Genomic DNA, 18237 nt, shown 5'->3' on the forward strand with positions numbered 1-18237 from the left:
AGTCATTTCCAATCCCGGGAGCAGAAAGACGTACCTTAGGGGGTAAAAAAGGACAGGTATACACCCGCGCGCACACCCATATCCAACCGCACATACACAGACACAAGCAGACATTTGTAAAGGCGAAGAGTTTCGGCAGAGATGTCAGTCGAGGCAGAAGTGCAGAGGCAAAGATGTTGTTGAAAGACAGGTGAGGTATGAGCGGCGGCAACTTGAAATTAGCGGAGGTTGTGGCCTGGCGGATAACGAAAAGAGAGGATATACTGAAGGGCAAGTTCCCATCTCCGGAGTTTTGACAGGTTGGTGTTAGTGGGAAGTATCCAGATAACCCAGACGGTGTAACACTGTGCCAAGATGTGCTGGCCGTGCACCAAGGCATGTTTAGCCACAGGGTGATCCTCATTACCAACAAACACTGTCTGCCTGTGTCCATTCATGCGAATGGACAGTTTGTTGCTGGTCATTCCCACATAGAAAGCTTCATAGTGTAGGCAGCTCAGTTGGTAAATCACGTGGGTGCTTTTACACGTGGCTCTGCCTTTGATCGTGTACACCTTCCGGGCTACAGGACTGGAGTAGGTGGTGGTGGGAGGGTGCATGGGACAGGTTTTACACCGGGGGCGGTTACAAGGGTGGGAGCCAGAGGGTAGGGAAGGTGGTTTGGGGATTTCATAAAGATGAACTAAGAGGTTACGAAGCTGTGTATGTGTGGATGGATATGTGTGTGTGTGCGAGTGTATACCTGTCCCTTTTTCCCCCTAAGGTAAGTCTTTCCGCTCCCGGGATTGGAATGACTCCTTACCCTCTCCCTTAAAACCCATATCCTTTTGTCTTTCCTTCTCCTTCCCTCTTTCCTGACGAGGCAACCATTGGTTGCGAAAGCTAGAATTTTGTGTGTATGTTTGTGTTTTTTTTTTGTGTGTCTATCGACCTGCCAGCGCTTTTGTTTGGTAAGTTTCATCATCTTTCTTTTTAGATATATTTTTCCCACGTGGAATGTTTCCCTCTATTATATATATAATGCCTTATTCGCGTCCTTGAACTGATGATCTTGGGCTGTGACAGATGAGTTGGTTGGGAACTTAAGAGATTTTAAACTGACATTGAAAACAAGTCAGACTGAATCAGCATTTATCATTAAACCCAACAGTAGACACAGTTAAAATTAGAATATGTCAAGTATGGCATTCAAATTATCTGGTGCAGCACATACGTATGTCCCTCTCTATTGGGCCCTTACCTCAGTATAGGCGTTAGATTTCCATATTGATCAGTAGCTTAGCATAGTCCCAATATCATTTCATTTAAATTCACTCTTCCTTTATCTTTCAATCGAGAGAGAAGGAAACTGACTTTATTTGTAAGATATGGGTTGGGGGTCGGGCTAGGGGAGGCTTAATTGGAAATTAATAGTGAAAGGAAATTTCTGAATGGTTATCAGACTGTTGCGTAATGTCCATTTCTGTTTCCCTTTATCTTCTTTATACTGTAGTCAAATATTTCAAAAGTAGTGAATGTTAGATCCGATGAAATGTAATAAATGTAATTTTTAAATCTTTTTGCAGCAGAGAAACGTGCAGCTGCGGCTGCAGCTGCTGCTGCAGCTCAGATGGCTGCAGCTTCAAATACAAAAACTACAATGTCATATACCTCAGCCATCATGACATCAGGCCGCACATCAAAAGCAGCTAGTAGCAGTACACCACCGACATTTGCAGCAAAACTAACAGAGGCACCACCACTGCAGGTTCCTGGAGGACTTCCAAGTTCAACAAAGTTATCTCGGGTGGTATCTCAGCCTACTTCATTACCAGCAGCAAGCCAAACTTCTATATTGTTGCAGCAGCAACAGCACCACCATCACCACCAACAGCAGCAGCAGCAAGCTGCTTCTCCAAAGCATCATAGGCCTTCCACTCAGCAGTCAACAACAGCAACATCGACGACGCTGACTACTACTACTGCCACTACTACTGCCACCACAACCACCAGCACCAGTACCACCACCACTACCACTGCCACCAACACGAATACCACAACTTCAGCTTCCAGCTCACAAGTACCTGGAGTTCCACAACCGGGTGGTTTTCAGATCACACCTGGTAAGGCACCATTTCCATCAGCAACCACACCAGCAACCAGTGCTTCAGTGGCGGCACCTGCTGCTAGTCAGTCTCAGGTGACAGTGGCCTCAACAACAGTTACTGCACGTGTTGGTACACCACAGCCACAGCAAGCAGTGTCAGTACAACAGTCACCACCACAGCAGCAGCAGCAGCAGATGTCACAACAGTGTCAACAGCAACAAAACTTGACACAGAGTGGTCAGCAGCAGACTTCACTAGCACCTCCACCGCCCCCACCTCCAGCGACTCCGCAGCAGTCACAGATACATCAGCAGCAGGTAATTTCTCAGCCTCAGCAGCAGCAGCAGCCCCACCACCAACAGCAGCAGCAGCAGCAGCAACAACAACAACAACAACAACAACAACAACATCAGCAGCAGCACCAGCAACAACAGCACCAACAGCAGCAGCAGCAACATCAGCAGCAGCAACATCAGCAGCAGCACCATCACCACCAACAGCAACACCACCACCAGCAACAGCAGCATCACCATGTACAACAGCAGCAGCAACAATCATTGCAACAACAGTCATCTCAGCAGCAGCTGCAGCAGCAGCAGCAGCAGCATCACCACCACCACCACCATCACCACCACCACAACCAGCAACAGCAGCAGGCACAACACCAACACCACCAACAGCAACAACACCAGATTGTGCAACAGCAGTTGACACAAGCACAGCACCAGCAAGCTCAGCCGCCATCTCCAGAAACACAGCAGGTTTCTGTTGCAGCCCCAAATGCTGCTCCACTTGAATACTCTTTGTTCAATGACAACTTCACGAAGGTAAGAATGTTTAATTAAAGTACAGTAATAAAAATAATATCTGCCCTGTATACTGTATATACTTTTGTGTTTCTTAATGACCATTTCATGTCAATTGATATAATTTCTCTATCTCAGCATCACAAATATGTTAAAATGTGGATTCCAACACTTACCACACATGACTCCACTTGTTTTTAATTCTTTAACATGCAGTACTTCAAATTTTGCACACATTCAAATGGTAATAGTCAAAACATAGTGCACACAATCATAACTTGTCATTTTTGACAATAGGCTACCTGTATTTAAGAGTGGTCTTGTTGTGAATTGTACTGCATAAACTTCCTGCCAAGTGTAACAACCAACTTACAAATTGCAGACTTTAGAGTTTAACGCTGGAAACTCCAGGATGGAGTAATGACAATATTAAGAAAAGGATGGATCGCTACTCACCATACATCTGAGGTGCTGAGTCACAAATAGGGACAACAAAATGATAAAATCTTCTCAGTTTTCAAGCTGAGTCAATTCCATTAAAACTGTCGAGCTTTCGATGGCAAGCTCTGCCTTTGTCGTCAGGAGTAAAACTACTGAATGGCTGGGCTGGCACTAATTCCTGCTTATATACCTATCATTACGGCCACTGGTACCAATAAAAGAGGGCTGAAGCGACCCATGAGTGGAAACAGAGTTGGGCAGCTCATCGCAGCTCTGGCCTGCCACGGGACCAAGTGACGTCAGGTGGTGCAACGGGAAGGCACCATGTTTGAAACTGCCACTCCCGCCTCCCTACAAGTATTTAGCATCCACCATTGCTTCCTTTGACATCCAAAGCCTGCCACACGCCCTACTCAGTTTGTAGCCCTTGTCTCTGTTGAAATTGATTGTTGCTGTTCGTTCTAATCTCTGACACCTCTTTTATAAGGGAATTCTTCATGGAGCAGTTTGAGGAGCAGGCTCTGAACTCTGCAGTGTTGCAACTGTCTTGCTTCCTTAGGTACATCCATGACACCTTCCTGATACGACCTCATAGTGAAAATACACTGGAGCAGTTCATGGATGACATGAATGGTGTCCATCCTAGCATCAAACCCAGCGGCTTTCCTGCCATACTGTGGGGTAACAAGCAGCAAACTAGGACGTGTTTTGCAGAGACATGGATTGGGACCACTGTTCTGGCCAGACACCAAGATAAGAGATATGTTGCACCCTGTGAAAGAAGACGTAGCAGTATGGTGTGCCTTGTGAGTGCGGCAGTATCTCTATAGGTCAGACAGTTCGCACAGCTGTTCATGCATCAACATAATGGGACTCCGTTATAAAAGAGGTGGCTGAGATTAGAATGAACAGCAACAATTTCACCAGAGACAAGGGCTACGCACTGAGTAGGGCATGGTACATCTTTGGATGTCAAAAGGAGGCAACAACAGATGTTTAACACTTGTAGGGATGTGGGAGCAGCGGTTTCAAACGTGGTGCCAACCCCTCACACCACCTGATATCACTCAGTCCTGCAGAGGGCCAGAGCTGCTGTGAGGTGTCCAACTCACCTTCTGCGCATGCATCGGTTCAGTCCACTCTGATTGGAGCCAGTGGCCATAATTGTAAGTATGTAAGCGGGAAATAGTACTAGCCTCGACAGTCAGTCGTTTTACTCCTGACGACGATGGTAGAGCTAGCCTTCGAAAGCTTGAGAATTTTATTGCGATTGACGCAGCTTGTAAACTAAGAAGATTTTATCTAGTCGTAAGACTCAGAGGAAACAAAAAGATAGTTAAACAGATAAGCTTTCAGCTAAAAGGCCTTTTTCGGAAACACACACACACACACACACACACACACACACACACACACACACATTTAACATTCACAACCACTGTCTCTGGTATGTTTACGTTTACCTTCACAACAATCAATTTCCACTGTAAAACTTCCTCACAATGTCCCTTCTAGCAGCACTGGTTTGTATTATTGTATTCGGCTGGATATACACCTGTGATCCATAACATTTGCAGTTTGTATGGAATATTAAAAGTCCATTCTTTGCGAATAAATACTGCTGGAGGCCTGTTCCTGACAAAAAATGGTCATACGTTCTTCATACTGGCTTATGTACAACAGGGTGTATACGGCCCGGGAGATCCAGGAAAAACACGGGAATTTTTTCATCCGGGACAAATCCCGGAAAAACCCCGGAATTTCTTAGAATTCCGGGATTTTTCATTGTTTTAGATTTCAGTTAAAGTTTTGTAGGTTTGAAACTTCCTGGCAGATTAAAACTGTGTGCCCGACCGAGACTCGAACTCGGGACCTATGCCTTTCGCGGGCAAGTGCTCTACCATCTGAGCTACCGAACCACGACTCACGCCCGGTATTCACAGCTTTACTTCTGCCAGGCATAGGTCCCGAGTTACAGTCTGGGTCGGGCACACAGTTTTAATCAGCCAGGAAGTTTCATGTCGGCGCACACTCCGCTGCAGAGTGAAAATCTCATTCTTTTGTAGGTTTGACGTGTAAGATCTGATACTCTGACAAAGAACTTTAGTCCATTACTGCTGAATAATACTGCAGCAATGAAACACAAATCAGGGAATAACACCAAAATAAAAGTTTAGTTGCATAGAAAATGGGTAATTTACACAATGCACAGACCAGTTTGCCGCCACCGTAAAGTGTCAAAGGCTTTAGGTCGAAGATTATGCAGTACGTCTGTAACAACTAACGTGCATTCAATGTGCGTGACCTCACAATTGTTTATATTTCTAACAGATCACCAGTAAATATTACGATTAGTGGCTTGAGATGCGTTACTTTCAAAGGAAATTTCCACGCAAGATGATTTATGTTACGTGCAGTGAATTTCTTAAATCACAGGGTGTTATAACTGTCATTCAAAACATAACACTTTGAGGATCAACCATTTGAAAAGTGTTGGGCCCAGAAGATAAGTCATTTATGCCACTATTTAAAATTTTACCGGCACATTTGTATTTGATATGACTTAACGTGTAGCACACGCTAAAAAAAGACCGAGCTTCAAGTTAGTTTTCATATTTAATGTTGTCCTTACATAGATAAAAAATTATGCAATCGATGGCAAAACGTGTAATTGACCTTAAAAAAATGTGCATAATGTGTTACTGAGTAATGTCACAAGTCTTTTCATGCCAGAAAACCTCGACTTTTCTACGCAACTGATAATCATTTTGGCACGATTTTAATTGCCAAATTAGAGCCCGTTAGTAGGCCTACGGACTTCCTATCATTGTAGGACTAATAACAGTGGATGCCAATAGACGATGCAATTCTCGTTCGTACATACACATCTGCTTAAGAGTTAACCGCTGTAGAAACGCACTTTGCTGAGTTGAGCGAGCTCGGCCTACCTTCGTAATGTACACGCCGTGGCCTGTCTTTCTCGTAGGCCTCGTGCTCTGAATAACTGCCGTCATTCGCTAGCGAGATCACGTGACATGAGCTATGACTGGCTGACAAAAGTGCATCGCTCAACGCAATCTCTATTTTAGAGTTTCGGAAGCTACCATGCTGTAATTTGTGGAATTTGTGTATATACTTTCGCAATACGAAAATTAACTCTGTGCATATTGTCTCGCATAAAACAAATTTCCAAACGCATTGTTTTTCCTGGATTTCGTTTCCTAAAGTGCTGGGACGTCCTCCACCGGTATAAGACCTTCACGATTCAAAGGACTGATAGGTTTTACAGCTCCGAGGGAAAGCATACTGTTACTTAACACGCATGTATTTTCACCCGCTTTATACGCAATTTCATCCGGGAGAAATTGTGTTTTTAACCGGGAAATCCAGGAAAAATCCGGGAATTTTTTTTGTCCATGTAGACACCCTGTACAGCCATTCGTTATATCTAAGGTGTATCCACAGACTTTTCTCTAAGTAAGGTAATTAACTTTTGGGCGCAATTCTTTTAAATACACCTACTTCGCAATTATTAGACGTCATTCTTGTCCTGTACGGTCATGGATAGTATTACAAAGGTCTGTTCATATATCTTGTGTTCTCTTAACAATTTCTTTGCATTTCAATTGGTCTATTGGGAACCGAGCGTAGAATTCCATAGATTTGTCTAACAGTTAATATTCTTTCTCTGGCTGTATATAGATGTATCATCTCTTGTTTTGGTATGGAGTGGTAGCATTGTACATAAATTGTACTCCTTGTTTCCTACTATGGAATGCTAATGACATATCCTAATACGTTATCCATCACAAAGACATCTAAATCTACTATTTTTAAAACCATGTATCCATATGATTCTGATAAAGGTACAGGGAGTTCTACATTTCTGAGATCGTCTTACATAGAGGACTCTCTCTCTCTCTCTCTCTCTCTCTCTCTCTCTCTCTCTCTCTCTCTCTCTCTCTCTGTAGTGCTATGTCATCCTTAGTGAATATCATTCTTTAGTATTTTTTCATTAGTTGTGATATAATCTGCCATGCGATTCAGCCCAGTGTTTAAGACTGTGGCAACTTGTTTGTTTGATAGTTTCAGCGAACTCTCAGGTCTTGATTCCGTTTCGATGTTGTGAATTTTACAATATGAAACATCTGCTTCGTCCAGAGTTCCAAGTGATTTCCCTAAATCACTCCAGACAAATGCCGAGATGGTTCCTCTGAAAGGGCACGGCCGACTTCCTTCCCCATCCTTCTCTAATCCGATGAGACTGATGACCTCGCTGTCTGGTATCCTTCCCCAAACAACCCAACCCAGAGTTCCAAATAGTGTTTCACTGATTTTGCCCATGAACTTGAAAATATTGTTCTGGATCTGGAACAGTATGTGGGTAATTGCTGAACTGAGTGTTCAGTTTGTTACAGTCTGGCTTTTTCTGTCAGCATCATTACTTAGTTTACATTCTGCCCTACAAATATTTAATTTGCTTAATCTTTCTCTGCAATGTTGGATGGCCTTGTTTCCGACTCAGATTGCTCTGTAGAGTTTCTTGTCAAGCATTCACAGGTTCAGACATAAATTTCTTCGCAGTATTCTTCGTTTCTCTATCTTGCCCTGATGACGGTAATTAATTCCAGATGAGTCTTCTATCTTTCGTTTCTCCACTGCGCCTTCATGTGATTCAATCCTCCTCATAGCAGGACCAATGCCTACGAGGTAAGTTTTTTTTTTTTTAAAAAAAACCTTCATTCTGCTACCTTCTCCTGACTTTTCTTGCCGTTAATAAGACTTCAGTCAGTTTCCTTGTACTGCTTATTTGTAGGCATATTTTAAGTGTCATGTTGGGCAGGTCTACTGTAACTGCTTCATAGGGTCCTCAAAATTTTGCGTCTAATTTCTTAGAATTACCTCTGCTTACAGTCTCAACATACAAAAGAAATTTATCTCGTTTTCTAAATATTCTTGGATTCTCTGTCTTGACGTAGTGTCTTATCAATTTCCTTCACTACTTTTATCTTCTCTCATACTATCCAGTGCGTTTCTCGCATTCTAATTTCACAACTGATGTACATGATCATCATCATATGCCTAACAGTCCTGTCCTCCTCCTCCTCCTCCTCCTCCTGTAGGATAACTGGTATGTTCACTTTTCTTCCAAACATTAATTCAAATGATGTGCACTCCATGTGGTGTTGAATTAAATACTAAAATACTGTATGTACCTACTGATTACAGTTACTATGGCCCTCTTTTATAATATGTAAATATTTCACCAGTGTCCTGTATGTTCTCTAGAGAGCCCCATCTGTCTACAGGTGAAATGCTGTGGTGTGGATCTTCAGGATCCTTTATAATTCACATACCCCCTTGAATACTTTGCTTAAAACAATTTAATCTCTTGTCGGTCAACAGTACTGTCATAATTCTGTTCCTCAACACAATTTCTTATGCAAATTTCTCTGCCACTGTCTGGTGTCCTGTTTTTAGATTGGCGCTGCTGCTGTTAATTACGGGTAATTTAAGGAGATGGGACCTGTATAAACTGAAAGAACCAAAGGTTAGGGAGAGTCTCGGAGAGCATTAGGGAACGATTGACAAGACGGGGGAAAGAAATCAGTAGAAGAATGGGTAGCTTTGAGAGATGAAATAGTGAAGGCAGCAGAGAATCAAGCAGGTAAAAAGAGGAGGACTAGTGGAAAGCTTTGGGTAACAGAAGATATATTGAATTTAATTGGTGATAACGGAAGATACAAAAATGCAGTAAATGAAGAAGGCAAAAAGGAATACAAATGTCTCGAAAATGAGATCGACAGGAAGTGCAAAATGGCTAAGCAGGGATGGCTAGAGGACAAATGTAAGGATGTAGAGGCATATATCACTAGGGGGTAAAATAGATACTGCTTACAGGAAAATTAGAGACCTTTGGAGAAAAGAGGACCACTTGTATGAATATCAAGAGCTCAGATGGAAACCCAGTTCTAAGCAAAGACGGGAAAGCAGAAAAGTGGAAGGAGTATATAGAGGATCTATACAAGGGCGATGTACTTGAGGACAATATTATGGAAATGGAAGAGGGTGTAGATGAAGATGAAATGGGAGATATGATACTACGTGAAGAGTTTGACAGAGCACTGAAAGACCTAAGTTGGAACAAGGCCCCAGGAGTAGACAACATCCCATTAGAACTACTGATAGCCTTGGGAGAGCCAGCCCTGACAAAACTCTAGCATCTGGTGAGCATGATGTATGAAACAGGCGAAATGCCCTCAGACTTCAAGAAAAATATAATAATTCCAATTCCAAAGAAAGCAGGTATTGACAGATGTGAAAATTACCAAGCTATCAGTTTAATAAGTCACAGCTGCAAAATACAGATGAATGGAAAAACTGGTTGAAGCCGACCTCTGGGAAGATCAGTTTGGATTCCGTAGAAATTTTGGAACACGTGAGGCAATACTGACCCTATGACTTACCTTAGAAGATAGATTAAGGTAAGGCAAACCTACGTTCCTAGCATTTGTAGACTTACGGAGAGCTTTTGACAATGTTGTCTTGGAATACTCTCTTTGAAATTCTGAAGGTGGCAGGGGTCAAATACAGGGGGCAAAAGGCTATTTACAATTTGTACAGAAACCAGATGGCAATTACAAGAGTCGAGGGGCATGACAGTGAAGCAGTGGTTGGGAAAGGAGTGAGACAGGGTTGTAGCCTCTCCCTGATGTTACTCAGCCTGTGTATTGAGCAAGCAGTAAAGGAAACAAAAGAAAAATTCAGTAAAATCCATGGAGAAGAAATAAAAACTTTAAGGTTCGCCGATGACATTGTAATTCTGTCAGAGACAGCAAAGGACTTGGAAGAGCAGTTGAATGGAATGGACAGTGTCTTGAAGGGAGGGTATAAGATGAACATCAACAAAAGCAAAACGAGGATAATGGAATGTAGTCGAATTAACTCGGGTGATGCCGGGGGAATTAGATTAGGAAATGAGACACTTAAAGTAGTAAAGGAGTTTTGCTATTTGGGGAGCAAAATAACTGATGATGGTCGAAGTAGAGAGGATATAAAATGTAGACTGTCAATGGCAAGGAAAGTGTTCATGAAAAGAGAAATTTGTTAACATCGAGTATAGATTTAAGTGTCAGGAAGTCTTTTCTGAAAGTATTTGTATGGAGTGTAGCCATGTATGGAAGTGAAACATGGACGATAAATAGTTTGGACAGGAAGAGAATAGAAGCTTTCGAAATGTGGTGCTACAGAAGAATGCTGAAGATTAGATGGGTAGATCACATAACTAATGAGCAGCTATTGAAAAGAATTGGAGAGAATAGAAATTTGTGGCACAACTTGACTAGAAGAAGGGATCGGTTGGCAGGACATGTTCTGAGGCATCAAGGGATCACCAATTTAGTATTAGAGGGTAGAAATCGTAGAGGGAGAACAGAGATGAATACACAAGGCAGATTCAGAAGGATGTAGGTTGCAGTAAGTACTGGGAGATGAAGAAGCTTGCACAGGATAGTGTAGCATGGAGAGCTGCATCAAACCAGTCTCTGGACTGAAGAAGAGGAAGACGAAGACGTCGACAACAAAAACACTGTTAATTTACTCCAGTCATCTTGGAATGTCAGGATCATAGATTTCCAGCTGTTGTTGTGTGCAACGGACATACTGTGTCCACATTATATTTTTTTATTGCTGTTGTCACTGTCTGTAACTACTAGAGACATCTTTGTTTTGCTCTTCTGTGAAACTTGTCACACTTCCTAATAATGTCTTCCACAGTTATCTTCATCCGTCTCCACTGCTTACAACACTTTATTCAGTTTCAATTTCTGTGCTTGCCTTGATGTCCACCCAATATATTATCATGCATTTCCTTCATTTTTTCTGCTTTTTTCTTAGTTCCTTTTTTTCGTCATTTTCTTCTTCCTGGTTTTCATTTTCCGTAACCACTCTTCTGTTTCCTGTACTTTTATAAGATCACAATTACTTTAATGCACCTGCATTTACCGGGAGCTTTCTGGGTTTGTGCACAATGCCATAAAATTATACCTCTAGCCCCAACCCCGTATCAGTAATCAGTGTGATGGATCTTTGACTCAAAAACTCCATGTCATTGGCTTGTGACCTGTTACTATGGCAAAGCGTTTCCAATAGACATACGGTCTAAACTGATTTGTAGCCCATACGATCTCTAAACACATTTAACTCTGTTACAGAATAGCTCCTTTTTGCCCTGTTGAATGACAGTGAAGCATAGGCGATTAAAAAATCAATGCTTGTCGTCACTAGTGATATAACTGTTCTCACTGTGGCTCCATTGGCATCCGTGCTCACTTAAATGGTTGCCTGAAATCTGGTTAGCTCAATGTGGGAATATTTACAAATATTTCTCTTAGTTCTTCTAATGGAGCTCGTTGCTGATCTCTCTCTTCGTATGGCACTCAGGTCTTCAACAGTTTATGTAGTCAACATGCAATCTTAGTGAACTTTGGGAAACACCAATTGTAATATCCAGCTAACCCTAAATATCTGTTTAACTCATTGGTGGATTTTAGAACTTAAAAGTTCTTCACCTTCTCGCCATTCCAATCATCTGACCCTATACCTTTATCTGTAATTTTATGTCTTTTTCAGGAATTCACAGAATGGGGCCGGTTTGATAAGTCAGGTAAAAAAGCAACTCGCCTTATTTCTTGACCAAGTCTAGTTGAGGGATATGCACTTGGGACCAGTGCCCCTCCAGCTTTTTCATCCCATCAGAAAAATAGGTTCTGTCAGACTTTGAAAAATACCCATTGACTCCAACTATCACTTTATTTGCTGAAAATTTCCTTCCAGCTAGCCACAGTTTCAAGTCAAGGAACAGGAAGAAGAAACTTGGAGCTATGTCTGGTGAACAGGGTGGATGATGAACCAATTCAAAGTGCAAGTCATGCTCTTTGCCTTCTTTGGTGCACTTTCACAAGCCATTGTCCATTGTTGTGACAGCCATTTTAAGTCTTGGTGTGTAATGATGGAGCCAGGTTTCATAAACAGTCACAAATTGGTGCAAAACTCTTGCAAATCATCATTTAAAAAAATGATTGCTTGGTTATCACATGCTATTCGTCTCTTACAAAGTCACCCTTTACCAACACAAACATTCCCTTCAGTAAGAACTCCATCGTACCAGACTATTGTTTTGAACTTCAGTTGGTGTAACTTCTGACTCACCCTGTATAATTTTTAACTTATGGGGGGTGGCCAGTGCAAGACATGAACCACAAATCCATGAATTGCACCCAGATAATCAATCTACTACATTACAAATTCCACTGTATATCCACTGTGCATAAATTTCTGAAAAACGTTTAGAACAAACTATTTCTTGCCACTTTATAACCATATTCCACCTGCGTGCTTCACTAGGGAGCACGGAGCAGCTACAACCATTTTCATAATGCATGTTAACAGTGCAACAATTGGAGCACAACAGTACAAAAACTGTGACTGTACACTATTTTTGCAATACAAACTACACAGCTAAAGTGTGGTTAAGAAAACTGTTGAGTACTGCTAATTCATTAGTGTATCTTAAAGTTTTATTTAATGTAACTAAGTCATAAGTTATCAAATATGCAATTAGGACGTACTTCCAAGAATGTAACACCACCAGTGTAAGTGTGCTATGTAACACCACCAGTGTAAGTGTGCTATGGCTTCTGATCAGTCGTTGTGTTTGTGTTTGTTTCCATAAGGTTTATTCTTATAGTGAACAGAGTATACCAATAACTTTGATTCTGGTGATAAAACACAAACATTATGGGCGCCACATGCCCCTACAATAATAAAGCATTTCCATCTTAACTTGTAAGATTTCTACCCTCCAGTTGTAATGTCAGGATTTTCTTTTTTGAATTCATTGAATAGTTCATGTAAATCACCACAGTATTAAACGTTTTTGCATTAGAACCTTAGTAGCATTTGCTTACAGAGTAACACAATCTTTTTTTGCCAGGCATCAAACAGCTGTTACTGTCGTTTTCATAAAACCTAATAACCTTTTTGATTGTTTTTTCATCTATCAGATTAAATTAATTTGTCATTTCTTATGCAGGTAGTACTCCCTGCTATTTTACTAAATGCCTTGTTAATTTAACCAAACATCCTGACACATTAAATTCACTCTAATTTTTGCTCGACACCAAGAATTTGGCAGTAAACTGATAATCTTAATTTTATCCTCTTTGTTTGAAATATGGGGCTTAGTTTTTAGCTTTTCTATCAAATAATCAAATACGGTTGGTTAATTATTGTAACTGTCACCTGGTTTAGTACAAATTTGTTTTTGAAATTAAACTTCCAATTATTTTTGACTGCAGTTGCTGCTTTCTCGAATTTGGCATTCAAGATGAAAGGTCTTTTTGCTTCATTTAATTTTTTTAATTGTTTTTGAGAAGTCACAAAATTCTTTATGTGAACTACCACTATCCATTTCTTTGTTCATTACAAATATATTAGCAATAACTTGTTGGACACAATGTTTTTCCTGGTATTATATTGATGAAAAGGCTTTTAGTTTTAGAATAATGACCAAACATTATCCTCAGATCTTGTGTTATAGGCTTCTTATGTTTCTTAAATGTGTCCAAACAAGACTGACCAGAAAGGTGATGAGATTTTTTAAAGTATTTCACTTTATGGTATTTTTAAATTGATTTAACCTCTGAGTCAACTCTTAAGGGGAGCCGGAACAATCCATCTCCTCCATGTTAATTTTAGCAAATAGAAGGAACATTTTTTCTAAAACCATTAAACATATTGCTCTGAAATTTGGACTACATGTTCAGTGAATATTTATCTACAAAGTTATAATACCATGTTAAAAATATTTAATGGTTTTGGTTCTACAATTTTTTTAAACAGAAAATTTTGCACTTTTTCTTCTGTAACTCTTGACTTATACAATATTTTTTTTACAATTTGTTATAAAAATGAAGGAAAAGAAATAAACAAATCTTTTGTATAAATTTTGTTGATATACTGTTAGCAGTTTTTGAGAAAATGTTCCTCAAAGATGAAAATTTTAAAGTTACAGGAAATGGCTTCCAAAGTTTTTTTAATACATTTCTACGCCATATGATGAATTATCAGCATCCTTTTGTTTGTCCACTGTTAATTTCCTTTTCACTGGTCTCTTCTTCCCCTTTGCTGCATGTTGTTGGCTTTTGTCTCTTCTTCCTGCACCTCTTAGTCTTTCTTCATCAATTAGGTGCATTGTGGAAATGGTGTGTCCTGGTTGGAAACCTAAATGTTTCAGCACATCTCATTTGATAATGTTTCCTTCATTGTGTGTGTGTGTGTGTGTGTGTGTGTGTGTGTGTGTGTGTGTGTGTGTGTGTGTGTGTGTGTGTGTGTGAGTGTGTGTGTGTGTGAGAGAGAGAGAGAGAGAGAGAGAGAGAGAGAGAAGTTTAGTAGCCTTCTTGGTAACTTGTAGTGCAACGCTCATCATTCACACTTCCCTGTGTTCACTTTCTGTTTATCATTTTTTCCGGTCCAAGCCTTTGGAAATTTACCACCTCCTTTCCCTCGAAGTGTTTTAACTTCGCATGTCCCCCATGAATAAATGTGCAAATTAATTTGTGAATTAAAGATAATGAAGTAATTTTTTTGTGGATTGCTTCTTTGGTTATATGGCTGACTTAATAAAAAATTGAAGTATTTATTGTAATTTTGTCACGTATAGTAATCCACAAACCTAAAATTTACAGGTGGCCCAGCAGTCAATGTGGGGAAGAGACAGTGAAGCAACAAAAACAATTATGAATTTTGCAAGTGTTGCAGCAACTGGTGGTGCCCCAGGATCAGGATCTAGCAGCTCTAGCACGAAGTTCCTTGAAAATGTCCCTCCTCAGGTAAAGATTTTCTGATCACACTGGTAGCGGAGATTAAATACTGTAATGGCTCATATATATCAAATACTATTTTTACTTCATTATTTATATTAGAACCGTAGCTTTTAATCAGACAAAAGTGTGTATTCAGTGATAATAGATTAATAACATAAACGATAGTAACATTAGAAATCTCAGTTAACTACAGAATACTGAAAGATTGTTTATATTTTTGACCTGTATTGCATTTATTATTTAACACATTATGGGCGGATATAGAGTCCATTACATGTATATCTCAAGGTAACTTGTATTTCCCACACGCTGTCTGTAGATGGCATATACTGTGATACATTTTAACATCTTGATCTATTGAGGTGGGTATTTATGAGGTATTTACACCAGTAGTCAGTGTGTCAGACTTTACTGCCTTCATGTGCTTTTTGCTTACATAGCAGTTTGATTGTATTTTGACATTTCAAATAGTTACTATTTTTGCCTTGAAGTTCCTCATGCTTACAGAGATTGTCCCCTTCAGAGAACAGAAGGAAATGAACAAACCTTAAATATTTGCTGAGGTTTCTGCAATGATTATTCAGATCTTTCTAATCAGTATGAAGATCCGGATGACAGTGTGAATGACTGTTTTTATAGTTCTGTGGATGATTCACAGACCTGTAAAGAAGAGTGAGGTGGCAGTGTTTGCAAGTGATTCTGACAATAATGATGATGATGGTTCTGTTCTTCTGAATGGTTCGTTTTGTCGTAATGTTAACTCTTTGAAGATGGCGCTTGTGTTTAGTTACTGAATGTGTTGACTCGTTCGTAGTACTGGACCAAGCTGGTTATAGATATGTTAATTTCATGAACCGGAAACGTGGAGCCAGAAGTATTCTAATAGGTTCAGAAGTTTACATAAGTATGTTCAGTTTTCCCTTCCCTGAGCTCTTTGAAGTAAAAATAACATTTGAATTACAAAGCCCTACATGCCATTACCCTGGAAAATATTCCAATTTACGTTGGAACGAAGTCTGCAGGGTTTCCCACATGACTTCCTTCTCTTAAAAGTCAAAGCTTCCAGTTTTATTTAAAATTTTAATGGTATTTTCTGTAAACCAAGGGTAGTTCAAACAATTGATGTAAACATTTTTGCAGCCTGATGGAAAAAGTACAGTTCATCAATTTAGAGAATGTTATTTGAGAAATCAGCACTAGGAGGGGTACCAACGGGAATAACATTGCCGTAGGCGGAGCATGTGTATTATGCATTTTTGCTGCTAGGCTTGTGTAGTGCAACTCATTGCCAGTTCAGTACCACTTGTGTTATCAACCTGGCTTGTTTTGTTCATCTGCAAAACAATTTGAAAATATGTAGCTCTTAAAAAAATAATTCTTTTTTTTTTTTTTTTTTTTTAAGGGGTGCACCACCATATTTACATAAAAGTGCATGATACATATAATTTCAGAATTATTGTTGGTTTAGTGAGTGTTTTTCCTTAAAAGGTGTTAAAAGAATTTCATTCTTTGTTATTGTGTATTAGTTGCCACCCTATCCATTCCATTTTCATTATTTTTTTTACAGTTTGATACAAGTCGGTGAAAATTTTGCTAAATGTTTCAGAGCAGGCTGTTAAAATTACAGTGTTCCCATTAGTACTTACGAATGTATAAGTTTATACCAATGAAGAATATTGATGTTTTCTAATTTTTAACTGCTGTTTCTTGATTTAATTTTTAGATAAAAGCATGCAGATTAAATAAGTTTAGACTACTTCTCTGTTGCACTTGATCTTGTGAACTTTGATGCTGCTGCAGGCATCTTAAGTTACAATGTGTGGATATTAAGGAATACTGTATATACAGTTACGGTGTACCCATTCAACATGACGTAGCATGATCTCTATCTGAGAGCAACAAGTGACAGTTATATATTCAGTTTCTTCTTCATTGATGAAGAAAGCTACCAGCCACCTATACTTTCAAAAATGCTTTTATTTCAGAGCCATAACCAGTTTCAGGCATTCATGCCCATATTCAGATGGCTAACATTTCCAGTTACATGAATATTTTCATCAGCAGCATGTTGTCAGCTCTATCACACTGCACAAGATTGTTTGAATATTTAGTGCCACTTCTATATTGTTTTGATAGCAAAAAATGTTAACATTGCTGCAGTTACTTTGATATAAGATGAAACAACTGTAAACATTTATTCATGTTCCAGTGGATGGTGTTCCATCTCGCTATGGTCCCTACGCTGTTCCAGGACGATGTACAAGTTTTTGTTTTGTAAACAGCATACACATTCTAAACAAATCTCATTGGCATGTAAAACACACTGTCCAGTCAAATTTCAGGCTTGCAGCCGGTTGTTAGTCAATTCATTGCACAATATTTCAACTGGACACCTGCCAGCCATCTACAGATTAGCCATCAAAGACTTTGATGGCTCATCTCAACATGACTGATAGGCGCCGAGTCGAAATATTGTGCAGTGAATTAGACAACAACCAGCTGCAAACACGAAATTTGTTCGAAAATTCAGTTTGCAGGGAAAATTTTAAAATTCGCGCTGTCCAGTGACATTAATGTGTCTACTTGTCAAAAGCCAGAATAACGATCTATTGCAGTATGTACCACTGCAATAAGTGCAGGAAGGGTATCAATGATGTTCTAGAAGGTACCAACAGGGGTTTGGAGCCTTGCTGACTCCAGTGCTGTGACCAGCTGCACTAAGTTTCTCGGTTGAGAATCCATGGCGCGATCAGCCTGATTGAGTTGATCTCACAGATTCTCAGTTGGGTTTAAATCCAAAAGTTTTGCAGCCAAGGGAGTACTGTAAACTCAACCTGGTGCTCTTTGAACCATGCACATTCACTGTGAGCTGTAAGGCATGTTGCATGCCATCACACTGAGGAAAAACAAACTACATGTAAGGGTGAACATGGTCCCTAAGGATAGATGCTACTTGTTGGTCCATTGTGTCTTCCAAAATGACGATATCATCCAGGGAATGCCACCCAAACATTCCCC

The 18237-nt window shown here is 40.0% G+C and overlaps 1 protein-coding gene across 1 annotated transcript in view; it reads left to right on the plus strand.

Annotated features, from left to right (window-relative positions):
- LOC124594193 (ankyrin repeat domain-containing protein 17) overlaps positions 1-18237 on the plus strand; it is a 256867-nt gene that overhangs the window by 221698 nt on the left and 16932 nt on the right. Inside the window, exons 39-40 of the mRNA XM_047132555.1 lie at positions 1566-2914; positions 15082-15225. Of these exons, the coding sequence (XP_046988511.1) occupies positions 1566-2914; positions 15082-15225 (1493 nt within the window). The remainder of the gene's footprint in view (positions 1-1565; positions 2915-15081; positions 15226-18237) is intronic.

This window comes from Schistocerca americana, chromosome 1 (genome assembly GCF_021461395.2).
Source record: "Schistocerca americana isolate TAMUIC-IGC-003095 chromosome 1, iqSchAmer2.1, whole genome shotgun sequence".
NCBI classification, from domain to species: Eukaryota; Metazoa; Arthropoda; class Insecta; order Orthoptera; family Acrididae; genus Schistocerca; species Schistocerca americana.